Here is a 25,964-nt window from a genome sequence, read left to right on the forward strand (position 1 = left end):
TGGTAAAATGCAGAGCCACTGGAGAGTTTTGAATAGAGCCGCATGATCTCATCTAGATGGCAACAGGATCATTCTGGCTGCTGAGTTGAGAATAGACCCTACAGCAGGGCACAGGTAAAAACAGGGGAATTAGCTAGATATGTCCACTGATGTATCTTTCAGGCAGAAGATAAGAGTGGCTTGCCTCACCGTGAGTGCAGTGGAGGTGAGTTTGGGTTCTGGTTATATTTTGAAAACAAAGCTATTAGGATTTGCAGGTGGATTAGATGTGGAGTATGAGAGAGAGACAGCCAGTGTCAATCATGACTCCAAGGGTTTTGCTCTGGGCAGCTGGAAGAGAAGACTTGACACCACTTGAGAAAAGGAAAGCTATGGATGAGGCAGGTTTGAAGGGGAAGATCAGGAGTTCACTTTGGAAATGTAAAGTGAGATAATATCTACTTCCCAGGGTTGAAGTGAAAACTAGATAATATATGAAAGTGCTTCAGACTAACACTTAACTAGTGCTTAGTAAGTGTCACTTCCCTTTTCCTCTCTCATACAGGTTGGTGAAGTGTAAGCAATTGGAAGTCGTCCAAACCAATTCAACTAATTGCCTTTCTGTAGAAATAAGCCAATCAGATGCCAAAACAGTCTCCTTCCAGGAGATTTTCTCACCCTTCAGAAAACTTTCACTGTTGCTAAAAGGGTCTTTCGATTTGTCAAAGGTTTCTCCCCAATGTTGACACACTGGGGTGATATGAGTTTCTGCATTAGTGGCACCTGGGGCCCAGGCAGCCTGTCATCTGTGCATCGCTCTTTCACGGATGTCATTCTGTAGGTGTCAGGGGAGCAGCAGGCAGGACCTCCCCATAACAATGAGATTAAGGAAAGGAGTTTCTCCCCAAGCTACACTTTTTAGTTAGCTGATCCCTCAGCAGTGCACATTTGCGGTCACTAATGGAGCATCTGATGAAACGGACTGGTCATAAAATTCTAGGGAACTCTGTCCCTGGCTCCACACCACTTTCCAGCTATGACACTTTAGGTAAGTCACTTAGCTTTTCTGATTCCCACATTGAATGGAGGTCTTGCCAGGATGTGTATATGATAGCATTGTTTGAGGATTAAAAGGAATAACACATGGGACCTGCCATGCGGTCACCTCCACGAGAATGTAAACTCCCTGGAGAAGCTGATTTCTCAGTACCCATAAAATGCTGGGTACACAGAGGAGCTCAATAAATACTTATGAAAGAATTTTTTAAACCCTAGCTGGTTTGGCTCAGTGGATAGAACGTCGGCCTGTGGACTGGAGGTCCCGGGTTCGATTCCGGTCAAGAGCACATGCCTGGGTTGCAGGCTCAGTCCTCAGTAGGGAGCGTGCAGGAGGCAGCTGATCAATGATTCTCTCTAATCATTGATGTTTCTATCTCTCCCTCTCCCTTCCTCTCTGAAATCAAAAGAAAAGAAACTTCTTGTTTAAATAATATCATGGTTAAGTCTCATTCTTACCTAAACAGTCAAACTTAGTGCCTTGACCAAAAAAAAAAAAAAAAAAAAAAAAAAAAAAAAAAAAAAAAAAAAAGCTGTTACAACATTAGTTCGCAACTTCCTCTGAGCACCTTGAATCATTTGACTCAATAAAATTGCTGGCCTGTGGCACATTACAATTGCAGAATGAACGAAACAAAAAGTTTATAAGAGGTATAGTAAGAAGTTTTTTCACAAAGTGTGTAAATGTGTGTGGTGGAGAAAAAAGAGGTGCCTGAAGGATGCTAACCAAAGTGCACTCTCTGTATATGGGATGCTTTGTACTTTACTTGGTTGGATTTTTAGCAATAAACATCATTCTTAAGACAATAGAGTAAATGCTAAGAAGGCTCTGAAATGTTCGAGTAAGATTTGTGTAGAGCCTGTGTGATGGATCAGCTTTCATATGAGATGATTTTAGTGGTAACAATGCTTCATCTGAGGGACAGCCTGGCCCTGCTGTAACCGTAATGAGACTGGCCAAGCAGAGGCGTATGAGAGGATGACGGCTTAGGAAAATAGATAACCTTCCTCGGAAGTACCCAAACTTCCTTCTTACTCTGAAGTTGCTGGCTGTCGAGACCCAGAGCGGTGCTCACTCTCAGGGAGACCCTTTGCTCCAGGCAGAAATGTAGGGAAAACTCTTTTTTATTATGCATCTATATACTAGTTGATGGTGTGAGGGCTCCGGGTTCGATTCCAGTCAAGTATGGGACATCTTTGACAGCGCCAGGATAACAAAATCTTTGTATCCAGAAGTTCTTTAGGGCTGCCCATAGGATTGGCATATGTGAGAACAGTGATCTCATCCTTATTCTAAGTTCTGGAGATTTGGCTTGTGGGCACTTGCCAGTGTGGGCATTAGTAAATGAACCCCAAGTGCACAGGCTTCATTGGCCTATGAAATATAGGACAAGAGAAAGGCTTAAGTTTCCACGTGTTCTCTCAAGAAAGTTATCAAATTGTACAAAGCAGAGCCTTGGGGTCCTCTAGATTAGGAGCCCTGACATTGTCCTGATCCAACAATATTTCCCCGGGTTAATTCTTAAGAGCCCAGAGCAGTCCAGTTCTTGAAAAATTATACAATTCTTTTAATCTCCAACCCTTGAAGTCCCACTGCAGGATGCTAAGCGGCTAGGGGGAACATCGCTGTATGGCTCACAGAAACCCTCCCATCCCCAGCAAGCCACTGAGTTGTGCAGATGGGAGTGAGTTTTGGTAGTGGATCACTTTTGCCCCAACACTGAATGCCCACACAGCATCTGATATTGCTATTTATGCAGCAACTATCCTTCTGTTTCTGCCCTCTTCCTCTTGACACCCCAGCCCTCCTGCTTTGCTATCTTTGGGGCTTAGATGCTGAGTGGGGAAGAAAACTCTCCTCTGTGGTGAGCAGTGGTGTGAGTAGGTGGTGAGCAGTGAGCCTCTGCTTACCACTGACTATTCCTCCTACTGGCAGCCTTCCCTCCACCACCATCCCCACCCCGGCTCGGTGTTGCTAACCTCTAACTCTCCTCTGCTCTCCATGGCCAGGAGCTCAGAAGCTGTTCCAGGCAAAGAGGATGCTAGTTTGGGTGCCTGATGACCAACATGCTACAGCCTCAGGGGGCATTACCCTCTGGGTGTCTGCCTGGATCATAGTCAGCTTAAGGTGCTGTGGCAGGTATGGCATTCACCCCTCAAAGTTCTGGCAGTTCCAAATACGGAAGGGTACTTGCTGTGTCTTAATTCCTCATGTGACCAGAATCAGGAGGCCCTGGAAGTGAGGACAGAGCCCAGCTGGATCAGGCCCCAGGGATCCCTCTCCATCTGTCCCAACTTCCTCCTGGATACTTCTGACTCTGTCCAAGGGCATTTGGCAGAGGCCTTCAAGAGCCCAGGTCAGCTGAGAAGCAGAGTGTGAGGAGCCTCCACCTGCCTCTCTCCTGTACTCCATCCTGTGTCCTCTATTCCCTGTGACCCCACCGCCCAGTTCAGGCCATCATCCTGGCAGGACAATTATAATAACCTCCTCGCTGATCCCCCTACTGACACATTTGTCTGGCACAGTAGCCTAAGTCATCTTTTAAAAATGTAAATTCAGCCCTAGCCAGTTTGGTTCAGTGGGTAGAATGTCAGCCTGTGGAGCGAAGGGTCCTGGGTTCGATTCCATTCAAGGCCACATGCCTGGGTTGTAGGCTTGATCAGGTAAGGGACATGCAGGAGGCAGCCAATCAGTGATTCTCTCTCATCATAGATGTTTCTATCTCTTCCTCTCTGAAATTAATAAAAATACATTAAAAAATAATAAAAAAGTAAATCCAGCTCCTCCTTGTCAGTCAAGTCACCTCCGAAAGGCTCCCATTGATCACTCCCATGTCTCCATGCCATCATCTGTTTTATTATCTCCATTGTTCTGATCTCTGACATTATCTGGAGAACCCTTTTGTTCACTGCTTTACTGTCTGTCTCCCCCACTAGAACGTCTCTGACATTATCTGGAGAACCCTTTTGTTCACTGCTTTACTATCTGTCTCACCCACTAGAACGTAAGCATCAAGAGGTCAGAGAATGCCTGGCCAGTGTGGCTCAGTGATTGAACATTAACCTATGAATCAGGAGATCATGGTTCAATTCTCAATTAGGGCATGTGCCGGGTTGCAGGCTTGATCCCTAGTAGGGAGTGTGCAGGAGGCAGTTGCTCAATGATTCTCTCTCTTCATTGACATGTCTATCTCTCTCTCCCTCTCCCTTCTTCTCTGAAATCAATATTTTAAAATCTTTATTTCTTATTTTTTCTAAAGAAGGCAGAGAATATGTCTTGAATCAATCCATCCATCAATCTATCCATTCTTCACAAGAGTTCCCTGGGCTGAGTGGAGAAGAGAGAGCCTCTCCTTCGTGGTGAACAAGACATGAGCCTACTATGACCAGGGGAGATTGGGGCAAGGGCCTCTTGGCAGGATGGCAGCCAGCCAGTAGGCCGTGTCTCTTTAAAAGCAGCAGGAAACCAGGCTCTGAGATAAGAAGCACTACTGCCAGTGTTGATAAAGGTGGGGAGAGGGCCAGAGGGTAGAGAGGTGAGGCTGCTCCGTGGGGATGCCCAGGCCTCTGTGGCTGGCCAGGCAGCACCACATGCTTCCTGTGGGGAATAAGGAGAGGAGATCCCCTCTGCAAAGGCCCTGAAGCTGGGGCTGCCCCAGATGCCTCACCCTTGTCCTCACTCGGGTGGCTGCTGTCCCTATCTGCTATTCACGGACGCTTGTGCTCTTGGCCCTGGCTTCCTGTGCTCCTCTGTGTTTTAGTCTCTCTATTGGTAAAATGGCTCCACCACTCTGGTGGTTATGAAGAGTCTGGGATGTCAGAGTGGAGGGGCTCTGGAAATGGGGGGCTGGAGGCTCAAGGGGGAGTGAGGCTCCCTCTGGAAGACTGAGACATGAGGTGTGAGAAGCAGGCAGCGGGTGGAGGATAAGCCAGGCAAGGCTCAAGCTCAGGGTCTGAGGCAGGCATGGGGCAGACACTTGGAGGCCCCAGGCCTAGTTAATCTCCTGATGCTAAATAACAAAGACCTGGCATTCCTCTCAGTATTTTATCCTGAGTAGTTCCTGCCAAGTGGCAGGGAGGGTAATGGAAGAGCACCTGGCAAGGAGTTTTGAGATGAAGATTCAAGTCTCATCTCTGCCACTGTGGCTGTGTAGCTGTGGACAGGTTACTGTATTTTTCTGTATATAAGACACCCCCATGTATAAGATGCCCCTCACTTTTCCAACCCAAAATTAGGAAATTGATATTTTAAACATTTTGCTGGTTTTCCTCTTAAGGCCTTCTTCTTTTCTGGCATCTTAAGGAGTTGTTCTTCCTGTTTTCTCCACTGTCTGATCATACACTCAGTGGGAGGAGGTCCAAATTGTATCTCCGCAGCTCTAGTCCCATGCTCTTTTGAGTAGCTGATTACATTTAGTTTGAATTTTGCAGAGTAAGACAGTCACTTACGATATTTATCTTTTTATTTTTTGACATCTTTATGGGCTCAGAATGCTGGGCCCCAGCTGTATCTGCGCACTCTCACCTCCACCTCCACCTCCAATTACGGCATCAGCTGACGTCAGTAACAATAAGGCTCGTGATTGGAGGAAGCCTGTTTGACAAGTTATGGGCAGCTACATACCCTCTCTGGCTCCCTCCTCGGCTGACTTCTGTGTGTAAGATGTCCCTCAGATTTTCAGTCTAACAATTTTAGAAAAAAATAGCATCTTATACACAGAAAAATATAGTACTTCTCTGCTCAGAGCTCCAGTTACACCATCTGTGAAAGAGAGGGTCATGATCTTTCTCTCACATGATTGTGGGGAGGGTTGAGAAATGAAGTCATTCCAATGACTCTATGGGCTTCAGCCCCTACTCCTATCAGGGCCACCTCTGAGGTAGGGATGGTAAAGGATCAGTGGACACAAGTGAAGGAAGCCAGAAAACCGCTGTCCTGACTCAGTGGCTTGCCCCACCCTGGCCTCTGGCCCAGATTCTGGAGGCCTTAGTCAAGGGGTGGGGGTCAAAGCTGGGGTTTCCCTACAGGTCCCATGGGGCAGAAGCATTATAGCTCTCTGTAAAGGCCTCGAAATAGCAGGATATGGCCCTCCTGGAGAAGAGCTTGGAACTGCCAGCATGGAGGGTGGAACAGTTGGACCCGCCCCCTGGGGAAACCCAGGCATGAGCTGGCACCTGGACCTGAGCAGTTTCGGTCCACCCTGCCCCAACGAGGCTCTGGGGAAAACTCGGGAAAAGGGGCTGAGGTGATCTGCAGGCCAGGGCTGCTCTAACCTGAACCCCGCTCAGCATCCAGCCTGTCTAAAGACACCAGCCCCAGTGCCTGAACTATCCAGGCCTCTTCCATGCACCTTGAAGCTGTTTATCCAGAGGAGCTGGGTACCTGAGAATAGCAGAGTGAGGCCCTTTTCTGGTTTATATGTCACAATAGGAAAGAGGCTTAAGCTAAAGCAATAAAACCTTTTTTTTAATTTTAATTTTTAATTGATTTCAGAGAGGAAAGGAGAGGGCGAGAGAAAACATCAATGATGAGGGAGAAACATTGATTGGCTGCTTCCTGTACATCCCCTACTGGGGATTGAGCCTGAAACCCGGGCATGTGCCCTGACTGAAAATCAAACTGTGACCTCCTAGTTCATAGGTTGACGTTGAATCACTGAACCACACCAGCTGGGCAAGCAATAAAATCTTAATGGGTGATTTCTAAGCATCAGGCTTATGACACATTTGGCCAGGAGCCGGTTTTGCGCATGGCTTTTTGAAGGTAGTGGGTTAATGCTATGATATGCAGCTCAGACCCCCACTTATGAATGAAGGATTTATCCCACCAGCTGCTGGGAGGGCTACCAGAAGATAGCCTCAGCTGCCAGCCCTCTTTGGGACTTGGACCTACTGAGCAACATTGACTTGTGAAAGATCACACCTGCTTCCATTTAGGGCAGGGGTGGGGAATGTCCAGCCTGTGGCCTGTGGCCTGTGAAATCATTTGGTCTGGCCCTGCTAAGGAATTAGGGGTGAGTTAATTAAATATTTGACCAACTATAGCAGGCTAATTTTTAAGTTGATAATTTTGTATGGCCCAAGAATGATGTTACAAATATCCAAATGGCCCTTGGCAGAAAAAAAGGTTCCCCACCCCTGATCTAGGGAGTTGACATCTAGTGACTGACAGTGTGAGGCCATAAAAGGCATGGCTCCCGAGTCCATCACGGTAAAACTCTGAAGAACCATCGCAGGAGAGCTCTTCGGGCTCAGTGGGAACCTTTGTTGGAACTGCATGGCAGCTCAACCTCTCTCTAATCCTGCTTCCAGCCTCCCTTTTCCACAGGTGTTGATCCCAAGAGCTCTTCCGAATAAAGGTCCTGCGTACCAACCTTTGACTCAGAGTCTGCTCACAGCACCTGATTTATAGTGTTTGGTTCCAGGAGTGATTTTTTAAAAAAAGGAGATGCTAAGGTAAGATTTTGGAGCTAGATTATGTGTCTGGCTGCCAGTGAGGACCCAGCCCTTCCCAGTTGACAGGTGAAGCACAGACAGCCTCTGGTACAAGGTAGTGGTGCAATTATAACTTTCACTCCTATTGGAAGAAAATGCATTAGCTGGTGCAGTTTACCAGGTGTTTGAGAAACATGGGGGAATTAGTACTCTAAGGACAATGAAATTGGGTAATTATTGCTAAGCCTGATGACCCTCAGGAAAAGATAATGAGAAGGTTAGAGTGATTAATTTTCAATTACAAGCTAAGTGTGAAAGCCCTAGGCCTCCGTGGTTCATATACAGAGCTCTCATCTCGTGCAGTGGAAGACAAGGAAGAAGCTGAGAACCAAAGTCAAAGTAGTGAAACGCCATAGAAGGTTAAACTCCAACCAAGACAAGTCTTCTGTGCCAAGGTCAGGGCCCTAGTTGGGAAAGAATGAGACCCTGACACATGGGGTGTCTTTTGCACCTGAAAATCTTGAATCATCAGATTCCACAATCCTCTGAGCCTACATAAGTGGCCATTCATCCCTTTTAACAGCTAGGAACTCTAACTCTTGCCTAACTAAAGATGATGCAAAGTCCTAAGTCTTGCAAAACATATTCTCTCTTCCTCCCAGGATCTGTTCCCTCCCCCACTCTTGGCCACTAAGCCAATAACTAAAGTTAAGTCACAACATAGGTTGGCCACAGATGTGCTGGACCTGCTAAAGGAGAAAAAGCTCAATACCTCAAAATGAATGCAGGAGCTAGCCCACAAGTGTGAGCAGGAGTTGGGAGAATATATACAGGACTGGATTCTGGATCGAGAGGGTAGAACAGAAATTTGGATAAAAGAGTTTATGGATATGGATCACTCTCCAAGGTTATAATGTTTAAAACCGTGGCAAGGACCCAGGGGATGGTGCAAATACACCATTATAATGGCTTCTAGAAGCATGGAAAAATAAGTGAGATGTGGCAGGAAGTGGGTGTACAGAAGTAGATATATTAAGCAAAGTTGAAAAACTCACCCAAGGGCCCAGGAGATACCAAAACAATAAGGAATGGGCTGGAAAGAAGGGCACCAGCATCACTAAGAAGTAAAGTGGTTGTCCTCCATAGGTCAGGCTGTGGTGTAAGTAGCCCTGCCATTTGAGCCATGTGTATCGTCAGACCTTGAGGTTTTTAAAGGTATCAGTAGTGGGAAAATACATGGTGTCCCTAGCGTTCTGGAGCAAGGCATTAGTATCTGCATTGGGGAATTATGCTTACCTTTTGAAAACAGCTCCTGTTAATACTACTGAACGCTAGTGGAGCTGGAGGGATTGATTGAGTGACCATGCCGCTAGAACTACTTGTGATGGGTTGGTTTTTGTCAGACCTACTAAGCCATTAGGTCAGGTGGGCTTAGCAAAAACCTATTATAAGATGAAATCAAGTGTGAGCAGGATTGGAGGGCACAAGTAAGCTGCACAAACAAGTAACACAGAACCTATGTCATCACTTCCACGGCACCAGAGCCTCTCCCCTGTCTCACACCTATAAAAATGTGTGTAATACTCAAGGACCAGCTAATGGAGGAGGTTCACAAATAGGTCAGATCAATATTTGGTCAAGCCAAAGTGGTTAGTAACTGTACTACAGTCCCACTCGGGAGTGACCTGGAAAGTGAGGAAAAATCTAACAGGCTGGAACTTCAGGTGGTATACCTGGCCATTGACTTTATATGGGGAGGTAGACTGAAGTTAAAATACATGTGGACTCATGGGCAGCAGTAAATGGCTTGGCTGGTCAGGGACCTGGAAGGAGAAAGACTAGAAGACCTGGGACAAGAAAGTCTAGGATAGAGGGACGTGATGGAAAAAAGTGGCATGAAGTATGGAAAGCTTCATATTGCATGTTAATGCCTACTAGGAAGCATACTGCAAGGGAGGAGGTACAATAATTGGGTAGACATAAGGACTCTTCCAGTTGATACTTTCTAGCTTCTGTCATTGTAAACCCAGTGCTGGCTCAATGGGTAGGTAAATGTCGTAACTAATGAGGGCAGGGATGGAGGCTATGGAAACCCAATACCATGGACTCTTAACCACAGTTCATCTAGTTACTGCCACTCACCTGTCTAGACTTGCAGCCACAGAGACCAATCCTGAGCTCCACAAACAACACTGTGCCTCAAGGAAGTCAACAGGTCACTTGGATGCCAGTTGACTCCACTGGCCCTCTTACACCCTGGAAAGGCCAGTGATTCATTTTGACAAAAATAAATACACATTCCAGGTATGGGGTTACCTTTTGTATCTGCTGACCTCAGCCAAATCACTATCCAAGGGCTTTCAGAGTTTTTTATTCACTAGCACAGTGGTCGGCAAACTGCGGCTCACAAGCCACATGCGGCTCTTTGGCCCCTTGAGTGTGGCTCTTCCACAAAATATCGACTTCGCATGGGCCACGAAGTTTCAATCGCACTGTATGTGTGCGCCCGCACGTGGTATTTTGTGGAAGAGCCACACTCAAGGGGCCAAAGAGCCGAATGTGGCTCGCAAGCCACAGTTTGCCGACCACTGCATTAGCATGAGATCTCATAGAATATCTTGTCAAGCCAAGGGATTCACTTTACATCAAAGAATATGGAGGAGTAGGTCTATGACTGGTCATAGCACATACTGCACCATCCAGGAGCTGTCAGCCTTCAATAGCTGTGTCATCTTGGAAATGGTGCTGTACAAGGATAATGAGCCATCATCCTGAGCTCAGTTCTCACTGTAAGTCAAAGACCCATATATGGAACCATGTCCCAGTAGGTATAATGCAAAGGTCTGAGAACCGAGAGATAGAAGCAGAAATGGCCCCTTTACCATGGCCCCCAGTGACCACCTTGGGAAATTTGTGCTTCCCATCCCTGTGACTCTGGACTCTGTGGATTTTTAAAAAATATTTTATTGATTTTTTTTTTTACAGAGAGGAAGGGAGAGGGATAGAGAGTTAGAAACATCGATGAGAGGGAAACATCAATCAGCTGCCTCCTGCACACCCCCCACTGGGGATGTGCCCGCAACCAAGGTACATGCCCTTGACCGGAATCGAACCTGGGACCTTTCAGTCCACAGGCCAACGCTCTATCCACTGAGCCAAACCGGTTAGGGCTGGACTCTGTGGGTTTAGAGATCCTTCCACTGGGGGCCACTGCAAGAGTTCTATTAAACTACAAACCAAGACTGCTGCCAGGGCACTTTGACCTCCTTGTGGCTGGGGACCAGCAGAAAAGAAGAGTAGTCACCAGCTTAGCAGGGCCACATGAGCCTGACATCAGGAGGAGGTAAGGCTACTGCTACACAGTGCTACACAGCGAGCCTCTTGGCTGCCTCTTTAGTACTCCCGCCCCCAATTTTATCAGTAAAGGGACAAATGCAGCAACCCCAGGCTAAAATGGAATCCGACCAGGAAACAGACCCCTCAGGGACTGGGTCATGCCACCAGAGAAGCCACCAGGATGAGCATACGTGCTAAGCAAGGGGTAGGGAGAATCGGACTGGGGGATAGCAGAGGAAAAGGTGAGTCCGAGTTGCAGCCCTGAGATAAGCTACAACCATCCATCTCACTAAGTTTCCTCCCGGAAGAGAAGCACTAGGAGAGGGTTATTCTCCCAGCTTAGGAGTGCTGCTGAGACTCAGCTCTCTGTGGGCATCCCTCTCTTGGGGGATTTTCTTGGCTGAAGATATTTGTCATGGCTCCTTCCAGGGTCAGCCTACATCTAATTACAGGTCAACATGAAGGAATAAAGGCCAGGACCTTTCAGACCCTCAGGTCTTTGGGCCCTGGAGGTATGTGTGTTAAGAGAAAAGCTGGTCAATTGGAGCTTAACATCCTCTGGTAACCACAGAAGCACAGAACTGCAGCCTCAACCTGGCACTGTCCACATTGTGCCCACACAGACTGGACTCACAGTGATCCCTAAGAAGACCTTTTCCAGGACAAGCAGGTCCACCAGGCTGTGAGGGATATGGGGCAGCCTTTCCCTATCCCACAAGGCTGGGAAAGGAAGTCAGGACAGGGGAATGGACTGAGTTTTGAGCCTGGTTTTAAGGACAGTGAGGGCCGGCTCCCTTCTTGGATACTATGGTGTAGGGGGAATTATTGCCCTAGAAAGAGTCCCTCTAAAGCCTCTGATCACAGTGCCGAGAGGGAGAAACTCCATAAGCCTCTGGGCTGAGCTCAGAACAGAACTGCCACCTTCCACCCTGACCATAGCAGCTGTGTCTTTGTCCCTGCCGAGGACTCCAAGTCTGTCCATCTCTGTCTCTCAATCTGTCACTGCCACTGTTCCCAGTTAGTTGCTCCATCTGCCCCTTCCAAGCTCTGTCTGAATTTATCGGTCAGTGCCAGGGATTCTGTCATCGTCTGTCTATCTGTTATGATCAAGAGCCCTGAGCTGTGTCTGTCTGTCTGTCAGTGTCATGGGCCAACCTCTCTGTCTCTGACTTGTGGACCTTTGGACTGGCCGACTCTAAGGAAAGATGCTCCTTCCCACTGTGGAGGTTCATGATAACTAGAGGACACAAGTTCATGGCCATTCCTGGTGTTTTTATTTGGTCATAGAGCCCAAGGTATTACTCTGTCCTTGAGCTTTATAGGCACAGGAACCTGTGGGGTGACAGTGGCCCAGGGCCATGTCCTGGGACTCTTGCACCTTCCTCTGATCTCTACTTGGTTTCTGACACTGATTGGTGTGCATTTCCAGGGCTTGGACTGGTGAGAAGGGGTGTTAGGGTCCATCTGAGTCACAGCCCTATGACTCTGGGCTGGGTGTAGCTATGCCCCGGCCCTGAGGAGGGCTAGAACTTCTGTTTCATTTAAGGATCTGGGAAGGGCCCTCAGCAACAGCCTCAAAAAGATTCTGGTGGGAGATGGAGCAGAGGACTATGGGGGTCAGTTAAGGAGAGCTTTGGGGGTGTGGGGGGCAAGGGGAGACAGAATTCTTGAGTAGTTTCTGACTCGAAGCTGTGGCTCCAGCAGCAGTAGCTGTTTTCCCAGTACCTGAAGGGCCCTGTCCTTATCCAGCTCCGCTACCAGGAGAACTTGGGGCTGCCCCAGACTGTGGGTTGGAGGAAGTATGACACATTGCCAGGAGCTGGGCTTCCTTCCCTTCTGATTCCTTTGAGAGAGTTCCCAAATTAATTAAGTGGGAAAGGGAGCAGACAACTATGCTGCTGTTGGGTTCCCAGCTCCCCTGGCTCCTGGTTGGCCCAAGGTTATCCTCTTTGCTCAGCTCGCAGATGCTACTGTTGAGAAGGATCATGATAACACCCTTGGCTATGTAGTGAGTACCTTATAGCCTGGTGCTGATCTTTGCTCCACAGAGCATTCTCTCAACTTTGGTAAATTCATGCTGCCTTTCCATCCTAATTTCCATAAAACCTGTGTTTTTCTTTTAATCAGAGGTAAGAAGAGGCTTACTTTCATCAGACCCTCGACATGGCTGCTCTGGCACCTGTGCAGTGAGGGGTCCTTCGCAGATCTGGGGGATAGAGCAGGGTTCAGAGCAGACACCTCACAGCACCTCTGAGACCCAGGACATGGGCAGGCAAGCCCAGAATAGTGTTGAGGAGGAGGATGCCCCTGTAGAAGACATGTCCACCGCCCGCTGGACTCTGGTCTACCCCGTTGCGGGGGCTAGATATCAATCACTTAGCTGGGATGCATTCCAGGCACAGGGGCCAGGGGATGTTAGGAGAGCTGTGGCTAGTTTATGTCCCTGGGGTCCAGAGCTGCTGTGAGGGAGAAGGAGGGCTGTGAGCAATGAAACTTGGGGTGGGGGGAGGAGGGAAGGGTAGGGGCCATGGGGCCACAGTGGCAGGGCAGGGCCTTAGATAAGACCAAAGGGTTTGGAGTTCACACTGAGTCAGCAGGCAGCCCACATGGGATACAGCCAGACTAATCCCCTAAAATGTAAGCACTTCAAGGGTGCGTTTCCTACTGAGTCTGACAGTTCCTGCTACTTCCCAGTCACTCAGTAAATTTTTGTTGAATTAATTAATCGTACCTTATAGCCTGGTGAGAAACCCATCTGGCTGCCAGGGGGAGAGAAGCAGGAGAGGTCTGTCTAGAGCAGCGGTTCTCAACCTGTGGGTCGCAACCCCTTTCGGGGTCGAACGACCCTTTCACAGGGGTCGCCTAAGATCATCGGAAAACATATATAATTACATACTGTTTTTGTGATTAATCACTATGCTTTCATTATGTTCAATTTGTAACAATGAAAATACATCCTGCATATCAGATATTTACATGACGATTCATAACAGTAGCAAAATTACAGTTATGAAGTAGCAACGAAAATAATTTTATGGTTGGGGGTCACCACAACATGAGGAACTGTATTAAAGGGTTGCGGCATTAGGAAGGTTGAGAACCACTGGTCTAGAGACTCCTGTGGGGCATTGGAGGTGCTCACCTGTGTGGGAGAGTGGATTGGGCCAGGGCAAGACTGTAGGATGGAGAGAACTCCAGATTTGAAAGGGGCCAGGAAGATGAAAGCACTAGCACATGGTAGGGGACTGAAACCCCAAGAGGAACCCAGATCACTCCCCAGGGCTGAGCCCCTTGGCCTGGACTCTACTAGGACGGCAGCCAATCATAGTTTCCTCACAACCTCCAAGAAGTTCTGGGGCCAGAGACTTGTAGACCAGGGCTGTACTCCACAGTGCCCTGGCAAGACACCATCCACGTCCATGTCAGACTGGGCCTTCTTGCGCTAACTCCCCCAAAGAGGAGACACTGGAAGTGAGGCCGTCCCGCCACAGACTTGGCAGCGTGGGGAAATGACGAGTGATAATCTGGCTAATTTCCTTTTGGTGAGCAGACTTCGCTGCAGCCTGCCTGAGCCAAGCTCCCCAAGGGCAATCCCTATGACCCTGTGAGCAAGGTCTGACCTCCGCCCAGGCTTACTTGGATTTGGGTTTTGTTTCCCAGAATTTGGCTTGTCAGAATATGGACAGTTGGGCAAGACTGAACGAAGTGGAGAAGGCTATCTCATAATGATGAGGACATTCGGGAGGCAGATTCAGGTCACACGAAGGGAGAACTGAGACCGAACGTCTGATGGATACGCACCATCTGCAAATGGCAGGACAACCAACAGCAGTGTTGTTTCGAAAGGACTTTTCCTTGGAAAAATGTTTGGGTACTTACTAAAGCTAAAATATGTATATCCTGTGACTCAGTAACTCCATACCATTCCCAGCATTTTCAACAGAAATGCATACATATAATTACCAACATATGAGTACAAGAGTATTTATAGTAGTTTTCTTTATCTCAGCCAAAAATCAGAAACAGCCAAAATAGGCTATAGAGTGGGGAAATGCATCATGGGGCATGGGATAGTGCCCAGAAATGGAAAGAACAGACCATAGCTACATGGAATAACTAGAAAGAGTTATACAGCCCTAACCGGTTTGGCTCAGTGGATAGAGCGTAGGCCTGTGGACTGAAGGGTCCCAGGTTCAATTCTGGTCAACGGCATGTACCTTGGTTGCGGCTACATCCCCCAGTAGGAGATGTGCAGGACGCAGCTGATCAATGTTTCTCTCTCATCAATGTTTCTAACTCTCTATCCCTCTCCCTTCCTCTATGTAAAAAATCAATAAAGTATATTTTTAGAAAAAAGAAAGAGTTGTACAGACATGACATGGGTAGAAGGAATTATGGCGATAGCAGTTGGGATGGTGGCTGTGCATAGAGGGGTGGTTTCTGACTGGGAAAGAAAGCTCAGGAAGCCTCTGGCTGCTGGAATAGGTTCTCTGTCTCGCTCTGGGTGCCGGTTATGTAAGTTTAAACATATGTAAAAATTCGTTAAACTGTACACTTAAGAGTTATGGACTCTATTGGATAATAATTCAACTAAAAATAACAGTTGTTTTTAAAAGAACTTTCCCCACTTTTAGAAGAACTGCAGGATTTTGAAGGAAAAGCTGACCTTCCCCTTGGGTGAGGGCCCAGAGGTGTGTTTGAGGGCAGAACCTGGGGAGTTTATGCTCATCTTCCCTTGAAGTTGAGAAAAAGGGAGAGAGATTTTCAATGAATCATCTCTCAGGTTGAAAGAGCAGGTCTAGGCCAGAGATAACATCAGTGGCAACAACATGAAACTGTTTCGCTGCTCTTATCTCAAACCACAGTGAAAAATAACATGTGAAGTTGCATCTTTCCTGGCAGCCATAGCTCAGGGTCTCCTCACAGGAGGGAAATTGGTCAGCTCTTTCCGAAAACAAAGACTATGCCCAGCAGCCCTTCTGAGGGCCCCACAAGGGGGCTTCTGTGGGGCAGGCCTGAGGATTCTACCTAGCCCACCACCTGGGTGGTCCTGAGGAAGTCCCAGGACTCTCTGGCCCGGGGGTGGGGAGCTTCCAGCACTGCGGGAAGGTGAAAAGGCCCCTTCATATCCCAGCTCCATCTTGTGGGCTGGCCCTGCTCTGCCCAGCTCTGCCCTGCCCTGCAGACCTGGATGCCATGAGCATTCTGGCCTCCCCTCTGCTCAGAGGGACAGGGAAATCAGGGCACTCCCAGCAGAGACAGGCTTCCCTGGCTCTCCCCAGAGGCCCAGGCGGCAGGGCTCTGCATCTGGCCAGGCCTCCTTATGTCAGGCAGGCTGGCCAGAGGCTGGAGCCTCTCTGTTCCTGCCATGACCCCACTTCACAGATTTGACAAGCAGACCCAGAAGAGTCTGATTTGTTACTTGTGAAACCCATGTGACAAGCTTGGAGGTTCCAGGGCAGGAGCGATGGGATCCAGAGCCACCAGCCGTGGGCCTTCAACACAAACAGCAGCTTGCTCAGGAGCTCAGGCTGGCACAGTGCGTGCCTGGTCCATGCAGCCCCCGCCTTCCACTTCCAGTCGTGCAGACCCCCAGTTCCCAAGCACGTACATGTGCAGACAGCCAGGAAGCAAGAGGAGTAAGGGCTCGGAAACATGGCATATGTGGGTTCCAGGGCCAGGCCTGCCCACCTGGGGCTGTGATGCAGGCCGGTGTGTAGCCCCCATCTGTGACTCCAGCACCAGGACAGTTGTGAGGTTGGTTGAGGACACCTGGATAACACCTTGCAGCCTCCGGGCCCACGCTGCCCTGCCTGCCGAGGAGGGCACACAGGCCTCTTCTGCTGTCCATGCTATCTCTGAAAGAGGGTGCCAGCGCTCGGGGCTTTGAGGTGAGCAGCCCCCATTGTTAGCTAATCACCAGCATCTTGGCTGAACAACCAACTTGGGGAATCAGTCAGTGCAATGTGAGCCACCATGAGGACCCCCACTTAGCTGAGGACACTGAGGATGCAAATTCTCTAGAAGCAAGGGGACCGACCATATTATACCACTGACCTTGGCACTCAGCCTTTCTCCTCAGGTCATGCCATGGCCACATTTACAGCCATCGCAGAGTAGAAAATCCAAGAGAAAACTCCCCTGCCATCCCCCCACCCAAGTCAACGTCCCCTTTTCCTTCCAACCCTGAGGTCACACAGGGTCATCCCAGCATCAGTGCCATTCTGGAACTTTCACAGGTGTCTTGTCATGTTAGCTTCATGTCCATCATTTCATTCCATGGACTGACCCATTGGCTCTTTCTCCTTCTGAAACTTTTCTCCTTCTTTGTGATCCCTCTGAATTTGAACATTGAGTCAAAGAATGTGGTCGTGCTATGCCCATGACAGAGTGCGCCATGTGGCTGACAAGGGGGCCGTTCCACTTCTCAAGGTCTAGCATGTGAGAGAGGGCTGCCCTGCTGCTTTAGTGCACACCTTAGATTCCTGGTTCCACCCTCAGTGCTACTGATTTCTGAGGGGTGGTGGGTGAGCAGGCAGAGGAGAGGAGAGTTGAGGTGGTTCCTGGGGAGGCCTCTGTGAAGGGAGTAGGAGGGACTGTTTTACTGTCCTGGGAGATCTTGATGTGTGAATGAACCTATTCCTCAGGCCACCCAGCCCTCTTCTCCCTCCTTGTCTACAGATGGGCCTAGCAAAGTTGAGAGTTTGTCTTCAGGGTCAAGGTGGGCCTTCCCCAGGCCTGCTCATGGTTATCTCCCATGGAGAGATATAATTTGGACCTGCTTCCCAGCATTCTAGGAAAACAGGGTGTCCAGAGCCAAGCCCAGACAATTGGGGATCAGGGCCTTGCCTCTTGTGCTCAGGTTTCCAGCCCAGAGTTCCAGGCTTCCAAAGTACTGGCCTCTCCTTAGATCCCAAGGCAGCAATACCAGTAGGCTCCAAGGAAACTATGAGCTCAGAAACTGAGCGCATGGCCCTCCCAGCCGGTTCCAGCCCCCAGCAGGTTCCCCACTACCACTGTCCAGATCTGAGCCTGGTGAAGGGTAAACCAGGGCACATAGCAAAGTTACCAGGGAGACGAAGGCAGTTTCTCTGTGTGGTATAGCCACCTTCCCACCTGGACCTTCCCAACTTTCCTGTTTCCCAGGAGAGGTACCAGAGGCTCTCTGTCAACTTGTTTCCCTAAAGTTGAACCAGATGCCTTGAGACCTCTAGTTTGACCAAGATTTTGAACATTGGCCGTGGTCTGGCCTCTGGGGCTAGAGTTCACCCCACCTTTGTGGACTCTGGCTGAGAGACTGAGGCACCAGTCCAGGGTCTCACAGCAAGCTAGTGGCAGGCCAGGCTCGTGCACACCCTGCTGTCCAAACACAGCAGTGAGAATGACAAGGATGTACATGCCACCATCTAGCCCTCTACCATTAGGTGCCTCAGGCCAAGAGGAGGCCGGGTCACTGAAGTGGCAAGTCTTCCTGCCAATGTGTCTCAGCATGCGCCCCCAGACCCTGCTGCCTGTCAGGGAGGAGTGGTCTTCTGAAGCCTGAGCATCTGTGCGGTGTGCCCAAGGGATAGGAGCTCACAGCCCCTGGGGACTGGACTGTGGGCTTTCTCAGGGCTGAAACCACCCTTGACTCCTAGCCCCATACCAACCCTGACACCAAACCTGAGTCACAGGGCCACCCTCCATGTTCTGAGATAATACGGCAACTTCACTCAGTCATACTTGCTGACCTCCAGCCTGATGTGGCCCCAAGAGGTGGAGTGGCCCAGGACTCCTAGGGTCAGGGACGGGGTGGGCAGAGCGGTGGTGGCCTCTGTGCTGGTTGCAGGCATAATCTGAAGCGTCACAGCTTGGCAAGGTCTGTCCAGGGTAGACAGTGCAGACTCTGTAGGTCTGGCCTGGGCCACATTGTGTTACAGCTTGATACCTAATTATGTTCCAGAACAATCCATCTTCGTCTTTCCTGGTTTGGTGAAGGAGCCCACAGTCTGAGAGGTTTAAATTGTAGGAAGCTGTTTGGATTGTGGGTTAATCCCACTCTCTTCCAATAAACTATTCAAATGATTAGGTTAGGGTAGGACCTGAGGGTGGAGGATCAGAGCACAGAGGCACTTCAGGACCCAAGTGCCTGTGGATTCACTACAGGCAGGGCCTTGTGCCCTGGGGAGTTAGGGCATTAGTAGTCAAGGAGGGCTCCAGTGGTGCTACGGAGGCACTGGAGCATGTGTGAGGGGCCCTGCAGGCCAGGCGAGGGGCTTCACTTTGAAGTCAGGTAGTTCTTTGCTGATCTGGAAGAAGCTAGGAGTTTGGAGATGCCCTGGTCCTTGTGGGCCCCCCATCTGGTCCTGGTCCCCGGAGCCACTCCCCAGGGCTGACACTTTGTGGCCACACTGAGCCCTCAGGGCAGCGGGTTGAATTAAACTTCAAGCTCCCCAGGAGCTGTAGTAGAGACCAAAGGCGGGAGGACCTGGGGAGGGGGGTCTGGGCAAAGATCAGATTTGAGTTCCGAAGGACACAGAGAGACGGCGGGGCAGTAGCAAGCTGCACAGACCTTGATGGGGTTCCTACTATGTGACTACTCGCACTGGAGGGGGTAACACTGGGGCCATGAGGTGGGTTTCCCACTCGCCCTCCTGGGCCGCTCCTCTTGGGAGACCGCTGGGCCCTGGTTGTGATGCCACCAATCCCAGCCCCCTGCCCCTTCTAGTCCATCAAGGCCCGGGGAGACTGGACTCTGTCACCAGCGTTTCCATGCCCCAGCTTTATTGGAGCAGCAGGCGCTAATGCATCAGTTACAGGAATATTTCTTCAGGCACAGCCCCTCCATTACCACCCTCAACCTCATCTGCCAGCCCAGGGCCGGTACCCCCACCCATCCCAGACGTCAGTTGTTCCTGATGCTCCTCCAACCCCATTTTCTGCAGCTTTAACCATATATACCAGGCTCCCATGAGAGGACAGGGTCTCAGAGGCTACCCTCAGTCCTATTACATGATTTCCATACTTCTATGTACAAAATAACACTCTTTAAGGCTTCCTTGAACTGTGCGAAATCACTGTACTCAGAAGTACAGTTCTTGGATGATCCTGTTGGCTAAAAAAGAAATATATATTTAAGTCATCGCAGCAGAAAAAATAAAAGGGTCACATGGTAAACTCCCCATCTGCTAGGAGGTACTTAGCATCTGTCCTAGGGAGGGCACTGGGGCCCATTTGCTGATTGTGGAGCCCAGAGCCGTGGGGAAAGAGTCAGCGGAGTGTGGGCAGGTCACGGCTGCCTAGGGCAGGGACACAAGGATGAGCAGGGGCCTGTGCAAGCACTGGATAAAGAGAGGGGAACACTTCAGTCATTTCCCCACAACACCCCCGCTCCCCAACCCCTGCCTGACTGGGATTAGCACCACGTGGCCCTTTCCTCTCCCCAGGCTGAGTCCATGACCAGACCTGTCTCAGACCTACTCCACACTGACCCCTGTACACGGGGGCTTGGCAGAGAACATGACAAACCTCCAGAATGACCCCGAGTACCCCCTCCCACAAGCCCAGCCCCCATCGGCCAGTGGGCTTTTGAATTGGAAAGTAGTTCCTGAGGCCTCCGATGCAGCAAGCAGGGGCCATAAGAAGCCCTTTGCCCTGCTGGACCTCTGGCTGTAGCAAGGAAAATAATGTGTCAGGTTCCCCCAAGAGCCAACAGCAACTTACTTGAAGCTTTGTGCAGATTTGGGTAAGGTATTTCATGTTCTTATAAACCTTTTGCAGGTGTTCATTCTTGTTACCTTTTATGAGATTCTTCAGAGTGGAGATAAAGTCCTTTATAAACTCCCCATAGCAGGACTCCTGAAACAGGGTTGGGGCACTGGGATGATGGTGGTGAACAGCACAGCACCAATTGACCGCCAACCTCATCCATCCCTTGTCACCCTGGCCAGAGGAGCCCTGGGCTCAAATTCAGGCCCTGCCCTGATCCTTTCACAGGAGACCTCTGAGCACTGTGAGCTGTGCAGTGGGTTCCTGGTCTCTCCCCAGGCCCAGGGCTGATCTGGGATAGTGATCAGAGAGCCTGGCAAAGCCCAGGACCTGGCCATGGCTTCATCTGTTGGCTGGGCTGGAGGCTCCATCCTCAGACTCTCAGCTTTCTCCCCAGATTTCTCTCTCCAACATCTTTTCTTTTTATCTCTTCCCTAGATGCCGACTGGGGTGATGGCCTTTGAAATGTGGTCAGAAAGGTCCATGTGGTAGCTGCTCCTTACCTCACTGGTGTTCTGGGGCCTTTTGAAGTAACCCTGGAAGCAGGAAAAGTTGGTCAGAAGCACAAAGGACCACTGAAAGCCAAGTGATGTTTGATGAAGACCCAGACTTACGTTGTATGTAGTGTTGTCAGCCGAAAGGTCCTCCTGAATCTCAGCACAGACTGCCGTGTGATTGTCGTAGAGAGGCCCGCTGATTATCTTCATCCGGGTGGAATGGCTTTCCAAGCCCCAGAGCACACAAGCCAGGAGCACGAACAGGTACATGCTGTAACTTAAGAGCAGCTCCGATCCGATCCGAGCCCTGGGCTTGGTGACATTTCTGTGGGAAGGGCTACCTATATATGTGGGTCTAAGGAAATGCTAAATCTCTTATCAGTCATAACCGCCTTAGGTAGAAGATAGAGAGGACCTTATCGCCAGGCAAGATGTGCTTTTCGTGCATTTTATATGACCACAGCACACTTCATGGATTCTTGTCTTTGTTGAAATGCAGGTTTGGTTCAAGAAATGTTATTCATACTCACATTTTGAGTCATGACCCTTCTGCCTGTGTGTGGGGCAGTGCTTTGGCCAGGACTGGCTCTATCTGCAGGTCTGACCAGAGCACAGAGAGTGGATGAGGTGGAGAGAGAGCCAGCAGGGGCTAAAGCTGCACCAACCCAGCTTCCCCAGGCACACCTGTCGGGGGAGAAGGCTGGCCCTGCTCCCACCTGACACCTGGGACACACCCACTTTCTCACAGTGCACAGTAGGGAGTTGGGGGAACAGGTGCAGGAACAAGTCTCCAGCCCTGCTGGCAAAGCAAGGGGAGAGATGACAGCTGCTATGTTCTCATCCAGACGGTCATGAATTTTAGGAGAAAGCACCTGATACAAAACTTCATGCACCAACATTCTGACTCTCAAAGATGAAGATCACCCATTTTGGGGAAAGTTTGGTAAATATGCTGAGCACTGATCCCTGTGGTTTGGTTTCTTCTCCCCAGAACAGCTAGGCTACCTGCTGGTTTCCCTTAGGAGTGGTAAAGTCCTGACCATGAGGCAGGGTGTGGCCTCTGAGGGGCACGGGTGGTTTGCCTGATGCTAGGGGGCCTGTCTAGTCATCGCCTAGCCAAGCCAATCAACCCCCAGGCCTGCCCAGGAAGGAGGATACCCCTTCTCTGGGGCAAGTTTCCCACTGACTGAGTACCTTGGATTTTTAAGTGAACCTGGAAACCTCTCCCTGGGATGGGAGCCCCCGTGCATCCTGGGAAGCACATCCAGGTGTGCTGAGTGCTGCACCCAAGGCGCTCTCCCCTCCCCTCTGCTCTGACAGTGCTGTCCACAGACAATGCTAGACCTGCTGCAGGCCTAAGCCCCTGCCCCCCCCCCCCCCCGCAGTAACCTCCCCCCTACCCTGTAGGGAGGGCAGCACCACTAGCATTTGCTCCTGGCGAAAACAAACTACAAAACTGCACAAATAAGAACAGAATTTTAATAATTTATTATTATGGTAAAATATCTTGAATAAATATGAAGTAGGAGCATAAATAAATAAATAAATATTAAAATACATAAATATATAAATAAATATTAATGGTCCCTGCCAGTGTAAAAATCCTCCACCCAGATATGGGTCAGCACGACTCAGCGCAAGTCTGTGGCCCCATGGCCTGGCTCATCCTGTGGTCCCTCCAAGGTGAAGATCCTGAGTTTCAGCTCTTTGTGGGTAGGAGGACACCGATCTGCGAGGTAAGCTCTCAGGGCTGGCTCCTGGACTGGCCTGCCTCACTTCTGGACTGGCTTCCAGCAGTCAAAGGGGGTGATAAGTAGAAAATCATTCAGGTTCTCTTTGAAAATTTCGAAAGTGGTGTTGTGGATTGCACAGGAAGTTTCCTTTAAGAGAAAAAGAAAACTTGAGTCTAGGCGTGAGTGGGTAATGTGGGGGGGAGCACCAGTGTATTTATGTGTCTCTTAGGACTCAGAGGTCAGAAGGCCCGTCTGGGGCCTGCCTGCTTACTGGACCAGGTGACATGTGTGTCACCCGAAGTTGGGACCAGGGACCTGACAAAGTGCTGGAGGCTGGTCTGCTGGACAGTTGGGCCACTGGCTCTTTGGTCCCAAGCCAGGACAGAGCAGCTTGGCTGAGGCTGGCTCCCAACACCCAGAAAGGGCAGGAGTACACAGCTCTGTTCCCACAAGAAAGAAATGGTTGGACTTTGTACATCCTGATATGCTTCCATCCTTGCTCCCATGCAGTCCAGGAACCCCACCAGGGCCCAGGGGAAGGTCCCGTCAGGGAGGCGGCACTTGGGCTCCGGAATTTCCTCTCTATCTTTTCCACCCATGCCTGACACTGAGTTTCCTTGGGATTGCCTCACCGTGACAAGAGCAGAGCAGCTGCCACTAGGGGGCGCTGTGGACTCTGGAGCTCCAGACTTGAACTCCTTGAGCCTGAAACAAGGGCTGGGCTGCTCTAATTACAAATCTGTTAACACAGATTCCCTTTGGTGTCCCGAACAGCCACACCCAAAGGTCTCCCCTCCACAGTCCTCCATCCTCCTAGACCAAGACCTTCCCATTTGGGGCCCTGACACAGGCACTTACCAGGGTAGGGGGGCAGTGCTGCCTGTAGTGGCTGGCTATCAAGGTCAAGGAGCCCTTGAGCCTGGTGAGGCTGCCCCGAAGGCCCTTCGTAAACACCTCCAGGCGGGTCTGCAGGCATGTCGGCTCCTGTGGAAAATGTCCAGGACTTGGTAAGCAGTGGCCAAGTGCCCTCCCCGTCACTCCGTGTTCTCATCCCTGTCCCCTGAGAGTAGAGCCTGGGAGGTCCGAGCCAGTCTCAGGCAGGTCCAGTCATATATGCTGCCCTGCCCCCTGTCCACTGCAGGCACCAATCTGCCTCCACCTCACCACTCAGCTCAGGCACCCTCAACCCACACAGCATATTCCCTTGGCCTGGCATCTCAAGAGGGTCCCAGCCCTTAGGAAAGGAGGTCACTACCCCACTTTTCAGGGAAAAGGGGGCAGGGCATCGCCTGGACCCCTCTGTGCCCCTCTGTAGCCAGCACTAAGCCCACAGTCCCTGCTTACCCACCTGTCCCTGGTGACCCCTGCCCCCTTGAATGCTAGGTTTGTCCATGGCTGCTCAGATAATAAGGCAGCTCATGTGACTGCCACAGAGGCAAGGCCAGTGCCTTCTGAGCACACCTCCTTCTGGCAGCCAGCTGACTGGAGGAGAAGTGGACCACCTTGTGAGAATCCATCTAACATGGAGCCACCCTCTCTCCCAAAGGCAAAGGTCTCTGGGAAGGTGAGTCAGAGAAGAGCATCTTACCTGGGGGTTAAACACTTCAGAGATGACTTCTACTGTTTCATCCTGTAGAAAAGGAAAATGCAGTGTTATGAAGCTGACAGGAAGGGCTCATCCAGGCCAGGGGGTTTGGCCCAGGCACAACTCTGGTTCCCTCACTCACCATCACAGCAGCAGGGTCATTGCTCTGTTTCAGAAGGCTCAGGGCTTCGTTAATGGCTTCCACATGTAGACAGGGCCGGGTGACGGGGCTGGGTGGGTGGGTGGGTGCGGAGATACTGCAAACCACAGTGCCCAGGAACAGCAGGTTCTGCAGCCACATCCTCCTGAGGACTTTAGCCTTTCTCTCTGAATACTGGGCTCACTGGCAAAAGAGCTTTTATATGCAGTTAGAGGAAATGATTAATGGTGACCACAAAACTCCAGGGAGGTGGGGGAACTACCTGAACTGTGGAATCTCCTGGCTCTTATCAGCTTCACGTGGGAAAGGTGAGCCTTCCCCCAGGTGGTCACCATCAGGGGTTTTCATTAATGAGCCCTTCCAAGAATTTGCAGCCCACCCACCAGCCTCCTTGAGCACGCTCTAAACCTCCCTAGGCGGTCTGGCAGCCCGCTGAGCCTACCCCCTCCATCTGAGGGGCCTCCCAGCACAGCTTGGACTTCCTGGCCTGGAGTGGCTGGAGGAGTCTCTGGGAGACACTGGATCTAGCTACTACTCCCAAGCTACCCATCCTGCCTGTGCCCACCCTGATGTCCATTCCAGTCCCAGCCTCCCCTTCACCCCCCTGGAGCCCTCTCCTATGACCACAGTGAGAGATTTGAGTGTGAGGAGGACTCACTGCCCCACTCTCCGCCAGGCAGATTCCAGACAAATTGCTCACCTCAGTTCCAACCGAGGACCCAGAGCAGTTGATAAGCTGTGCTCAGCCAGGGTCCTCTTCCCTACAGACCCTGTGAGCAGAGGAAACGACAACCATGCAGCTGCTCTGTTCTTGTCAGAGGTGAGGCAAACCCAGCGGGACTGCGGAGTGTTCCTTCACAGTGAGATCCCGTCTGACAGCCAGTCCTGGCTTATGCAGCCCACGGTGAACCCCGAAGCTGCAGAGGTGAGCTGGGGCTCTCAGCTGGAGTGGGACCCTGAGCACGAATCCTGGCTCCAGCACACCTGGTTGAGTGACTCTTCCCTCTAGTGCCGAGAGCCTCACCTCCCTCTGAGGTGGGCAGGGCCCTCCTACCTAGTCCCCGCAGGCACCAGGAGCTTCTGGGGCTGGCGGTGGGGTCGCGGCTGCGTCCAAACCAGGTCCAGGGAACAATGTTCTCTCTAACAAGGTCTCCCAGGCTTAATTTCCTACATGGCCTCCAGCTGCAGGGGCCTCTCCGTGGAACAGGAACTGTTTCTGGAAAAGCCACAGGCTCTTGAGGGGCTGACAAGTGTTTGCTTTTCACAATGGAGTTTGGAGAGGATAGCACGAGGTTAGTTTTGTGGGGTTTTTTTTTCCAATTAAAGTATAGTGGGCATATAATATTGTATGAGTTTCAGATGTACAAAAGTGATTTGACATTTACATGCCTTATGATGGGATCGTAACACTAAATCTAGTACCCATTTGGCAACAC

The 25,964-nt window shown here is 50.4% G+C and overlaps 1 protein-coding gene across 1 annotated transcript; it reads right to left on the minus strand.

Annotated features, from left to right (window-relative positions):
• Positions 1-22,659: 22,659 nt before the first annotated feature.
• Positions 22,660-24,669, minus strand: CSF2 (colony stimulating factor 2). The gene is made up of 4 exons (XM_070417177.1): positions 24,511-24,669; positions 24,372-24,413; positions 23,642-23,767; positions 22,660-22,930 (listed from the first exon to the last, which is right to left on the minus strand). Exons 1-4 carry the CDS (start codon positions 24,667-24,669, stop codon positions 22,823-22,825), a joined length of 435 nt encoding a protein of 144 aa, XP_070273278.1. The 3' UTR covers positions 22,660-22,822.
• Positions 24,670-25,964: the final 1,295 nt, after the last annotated feature.

Source organism: Myotis yumanensis, unplaced genomic scaffold (assembly GCF_028538775.1).
Source record: "Myotis yumanensis isolate MYYU_CA2020_CCGP unplaced genomic scaffold, mMyoYum1.0.hap1 SCAF_5, whole genome shotgun sequence".
NCBI classification, from domain to species: Eukaryota; Metazoa; Chordata; class Mammalia; order Chiroptera; family Vespertilionidae; genus Myotis; species Myotis yumanensis.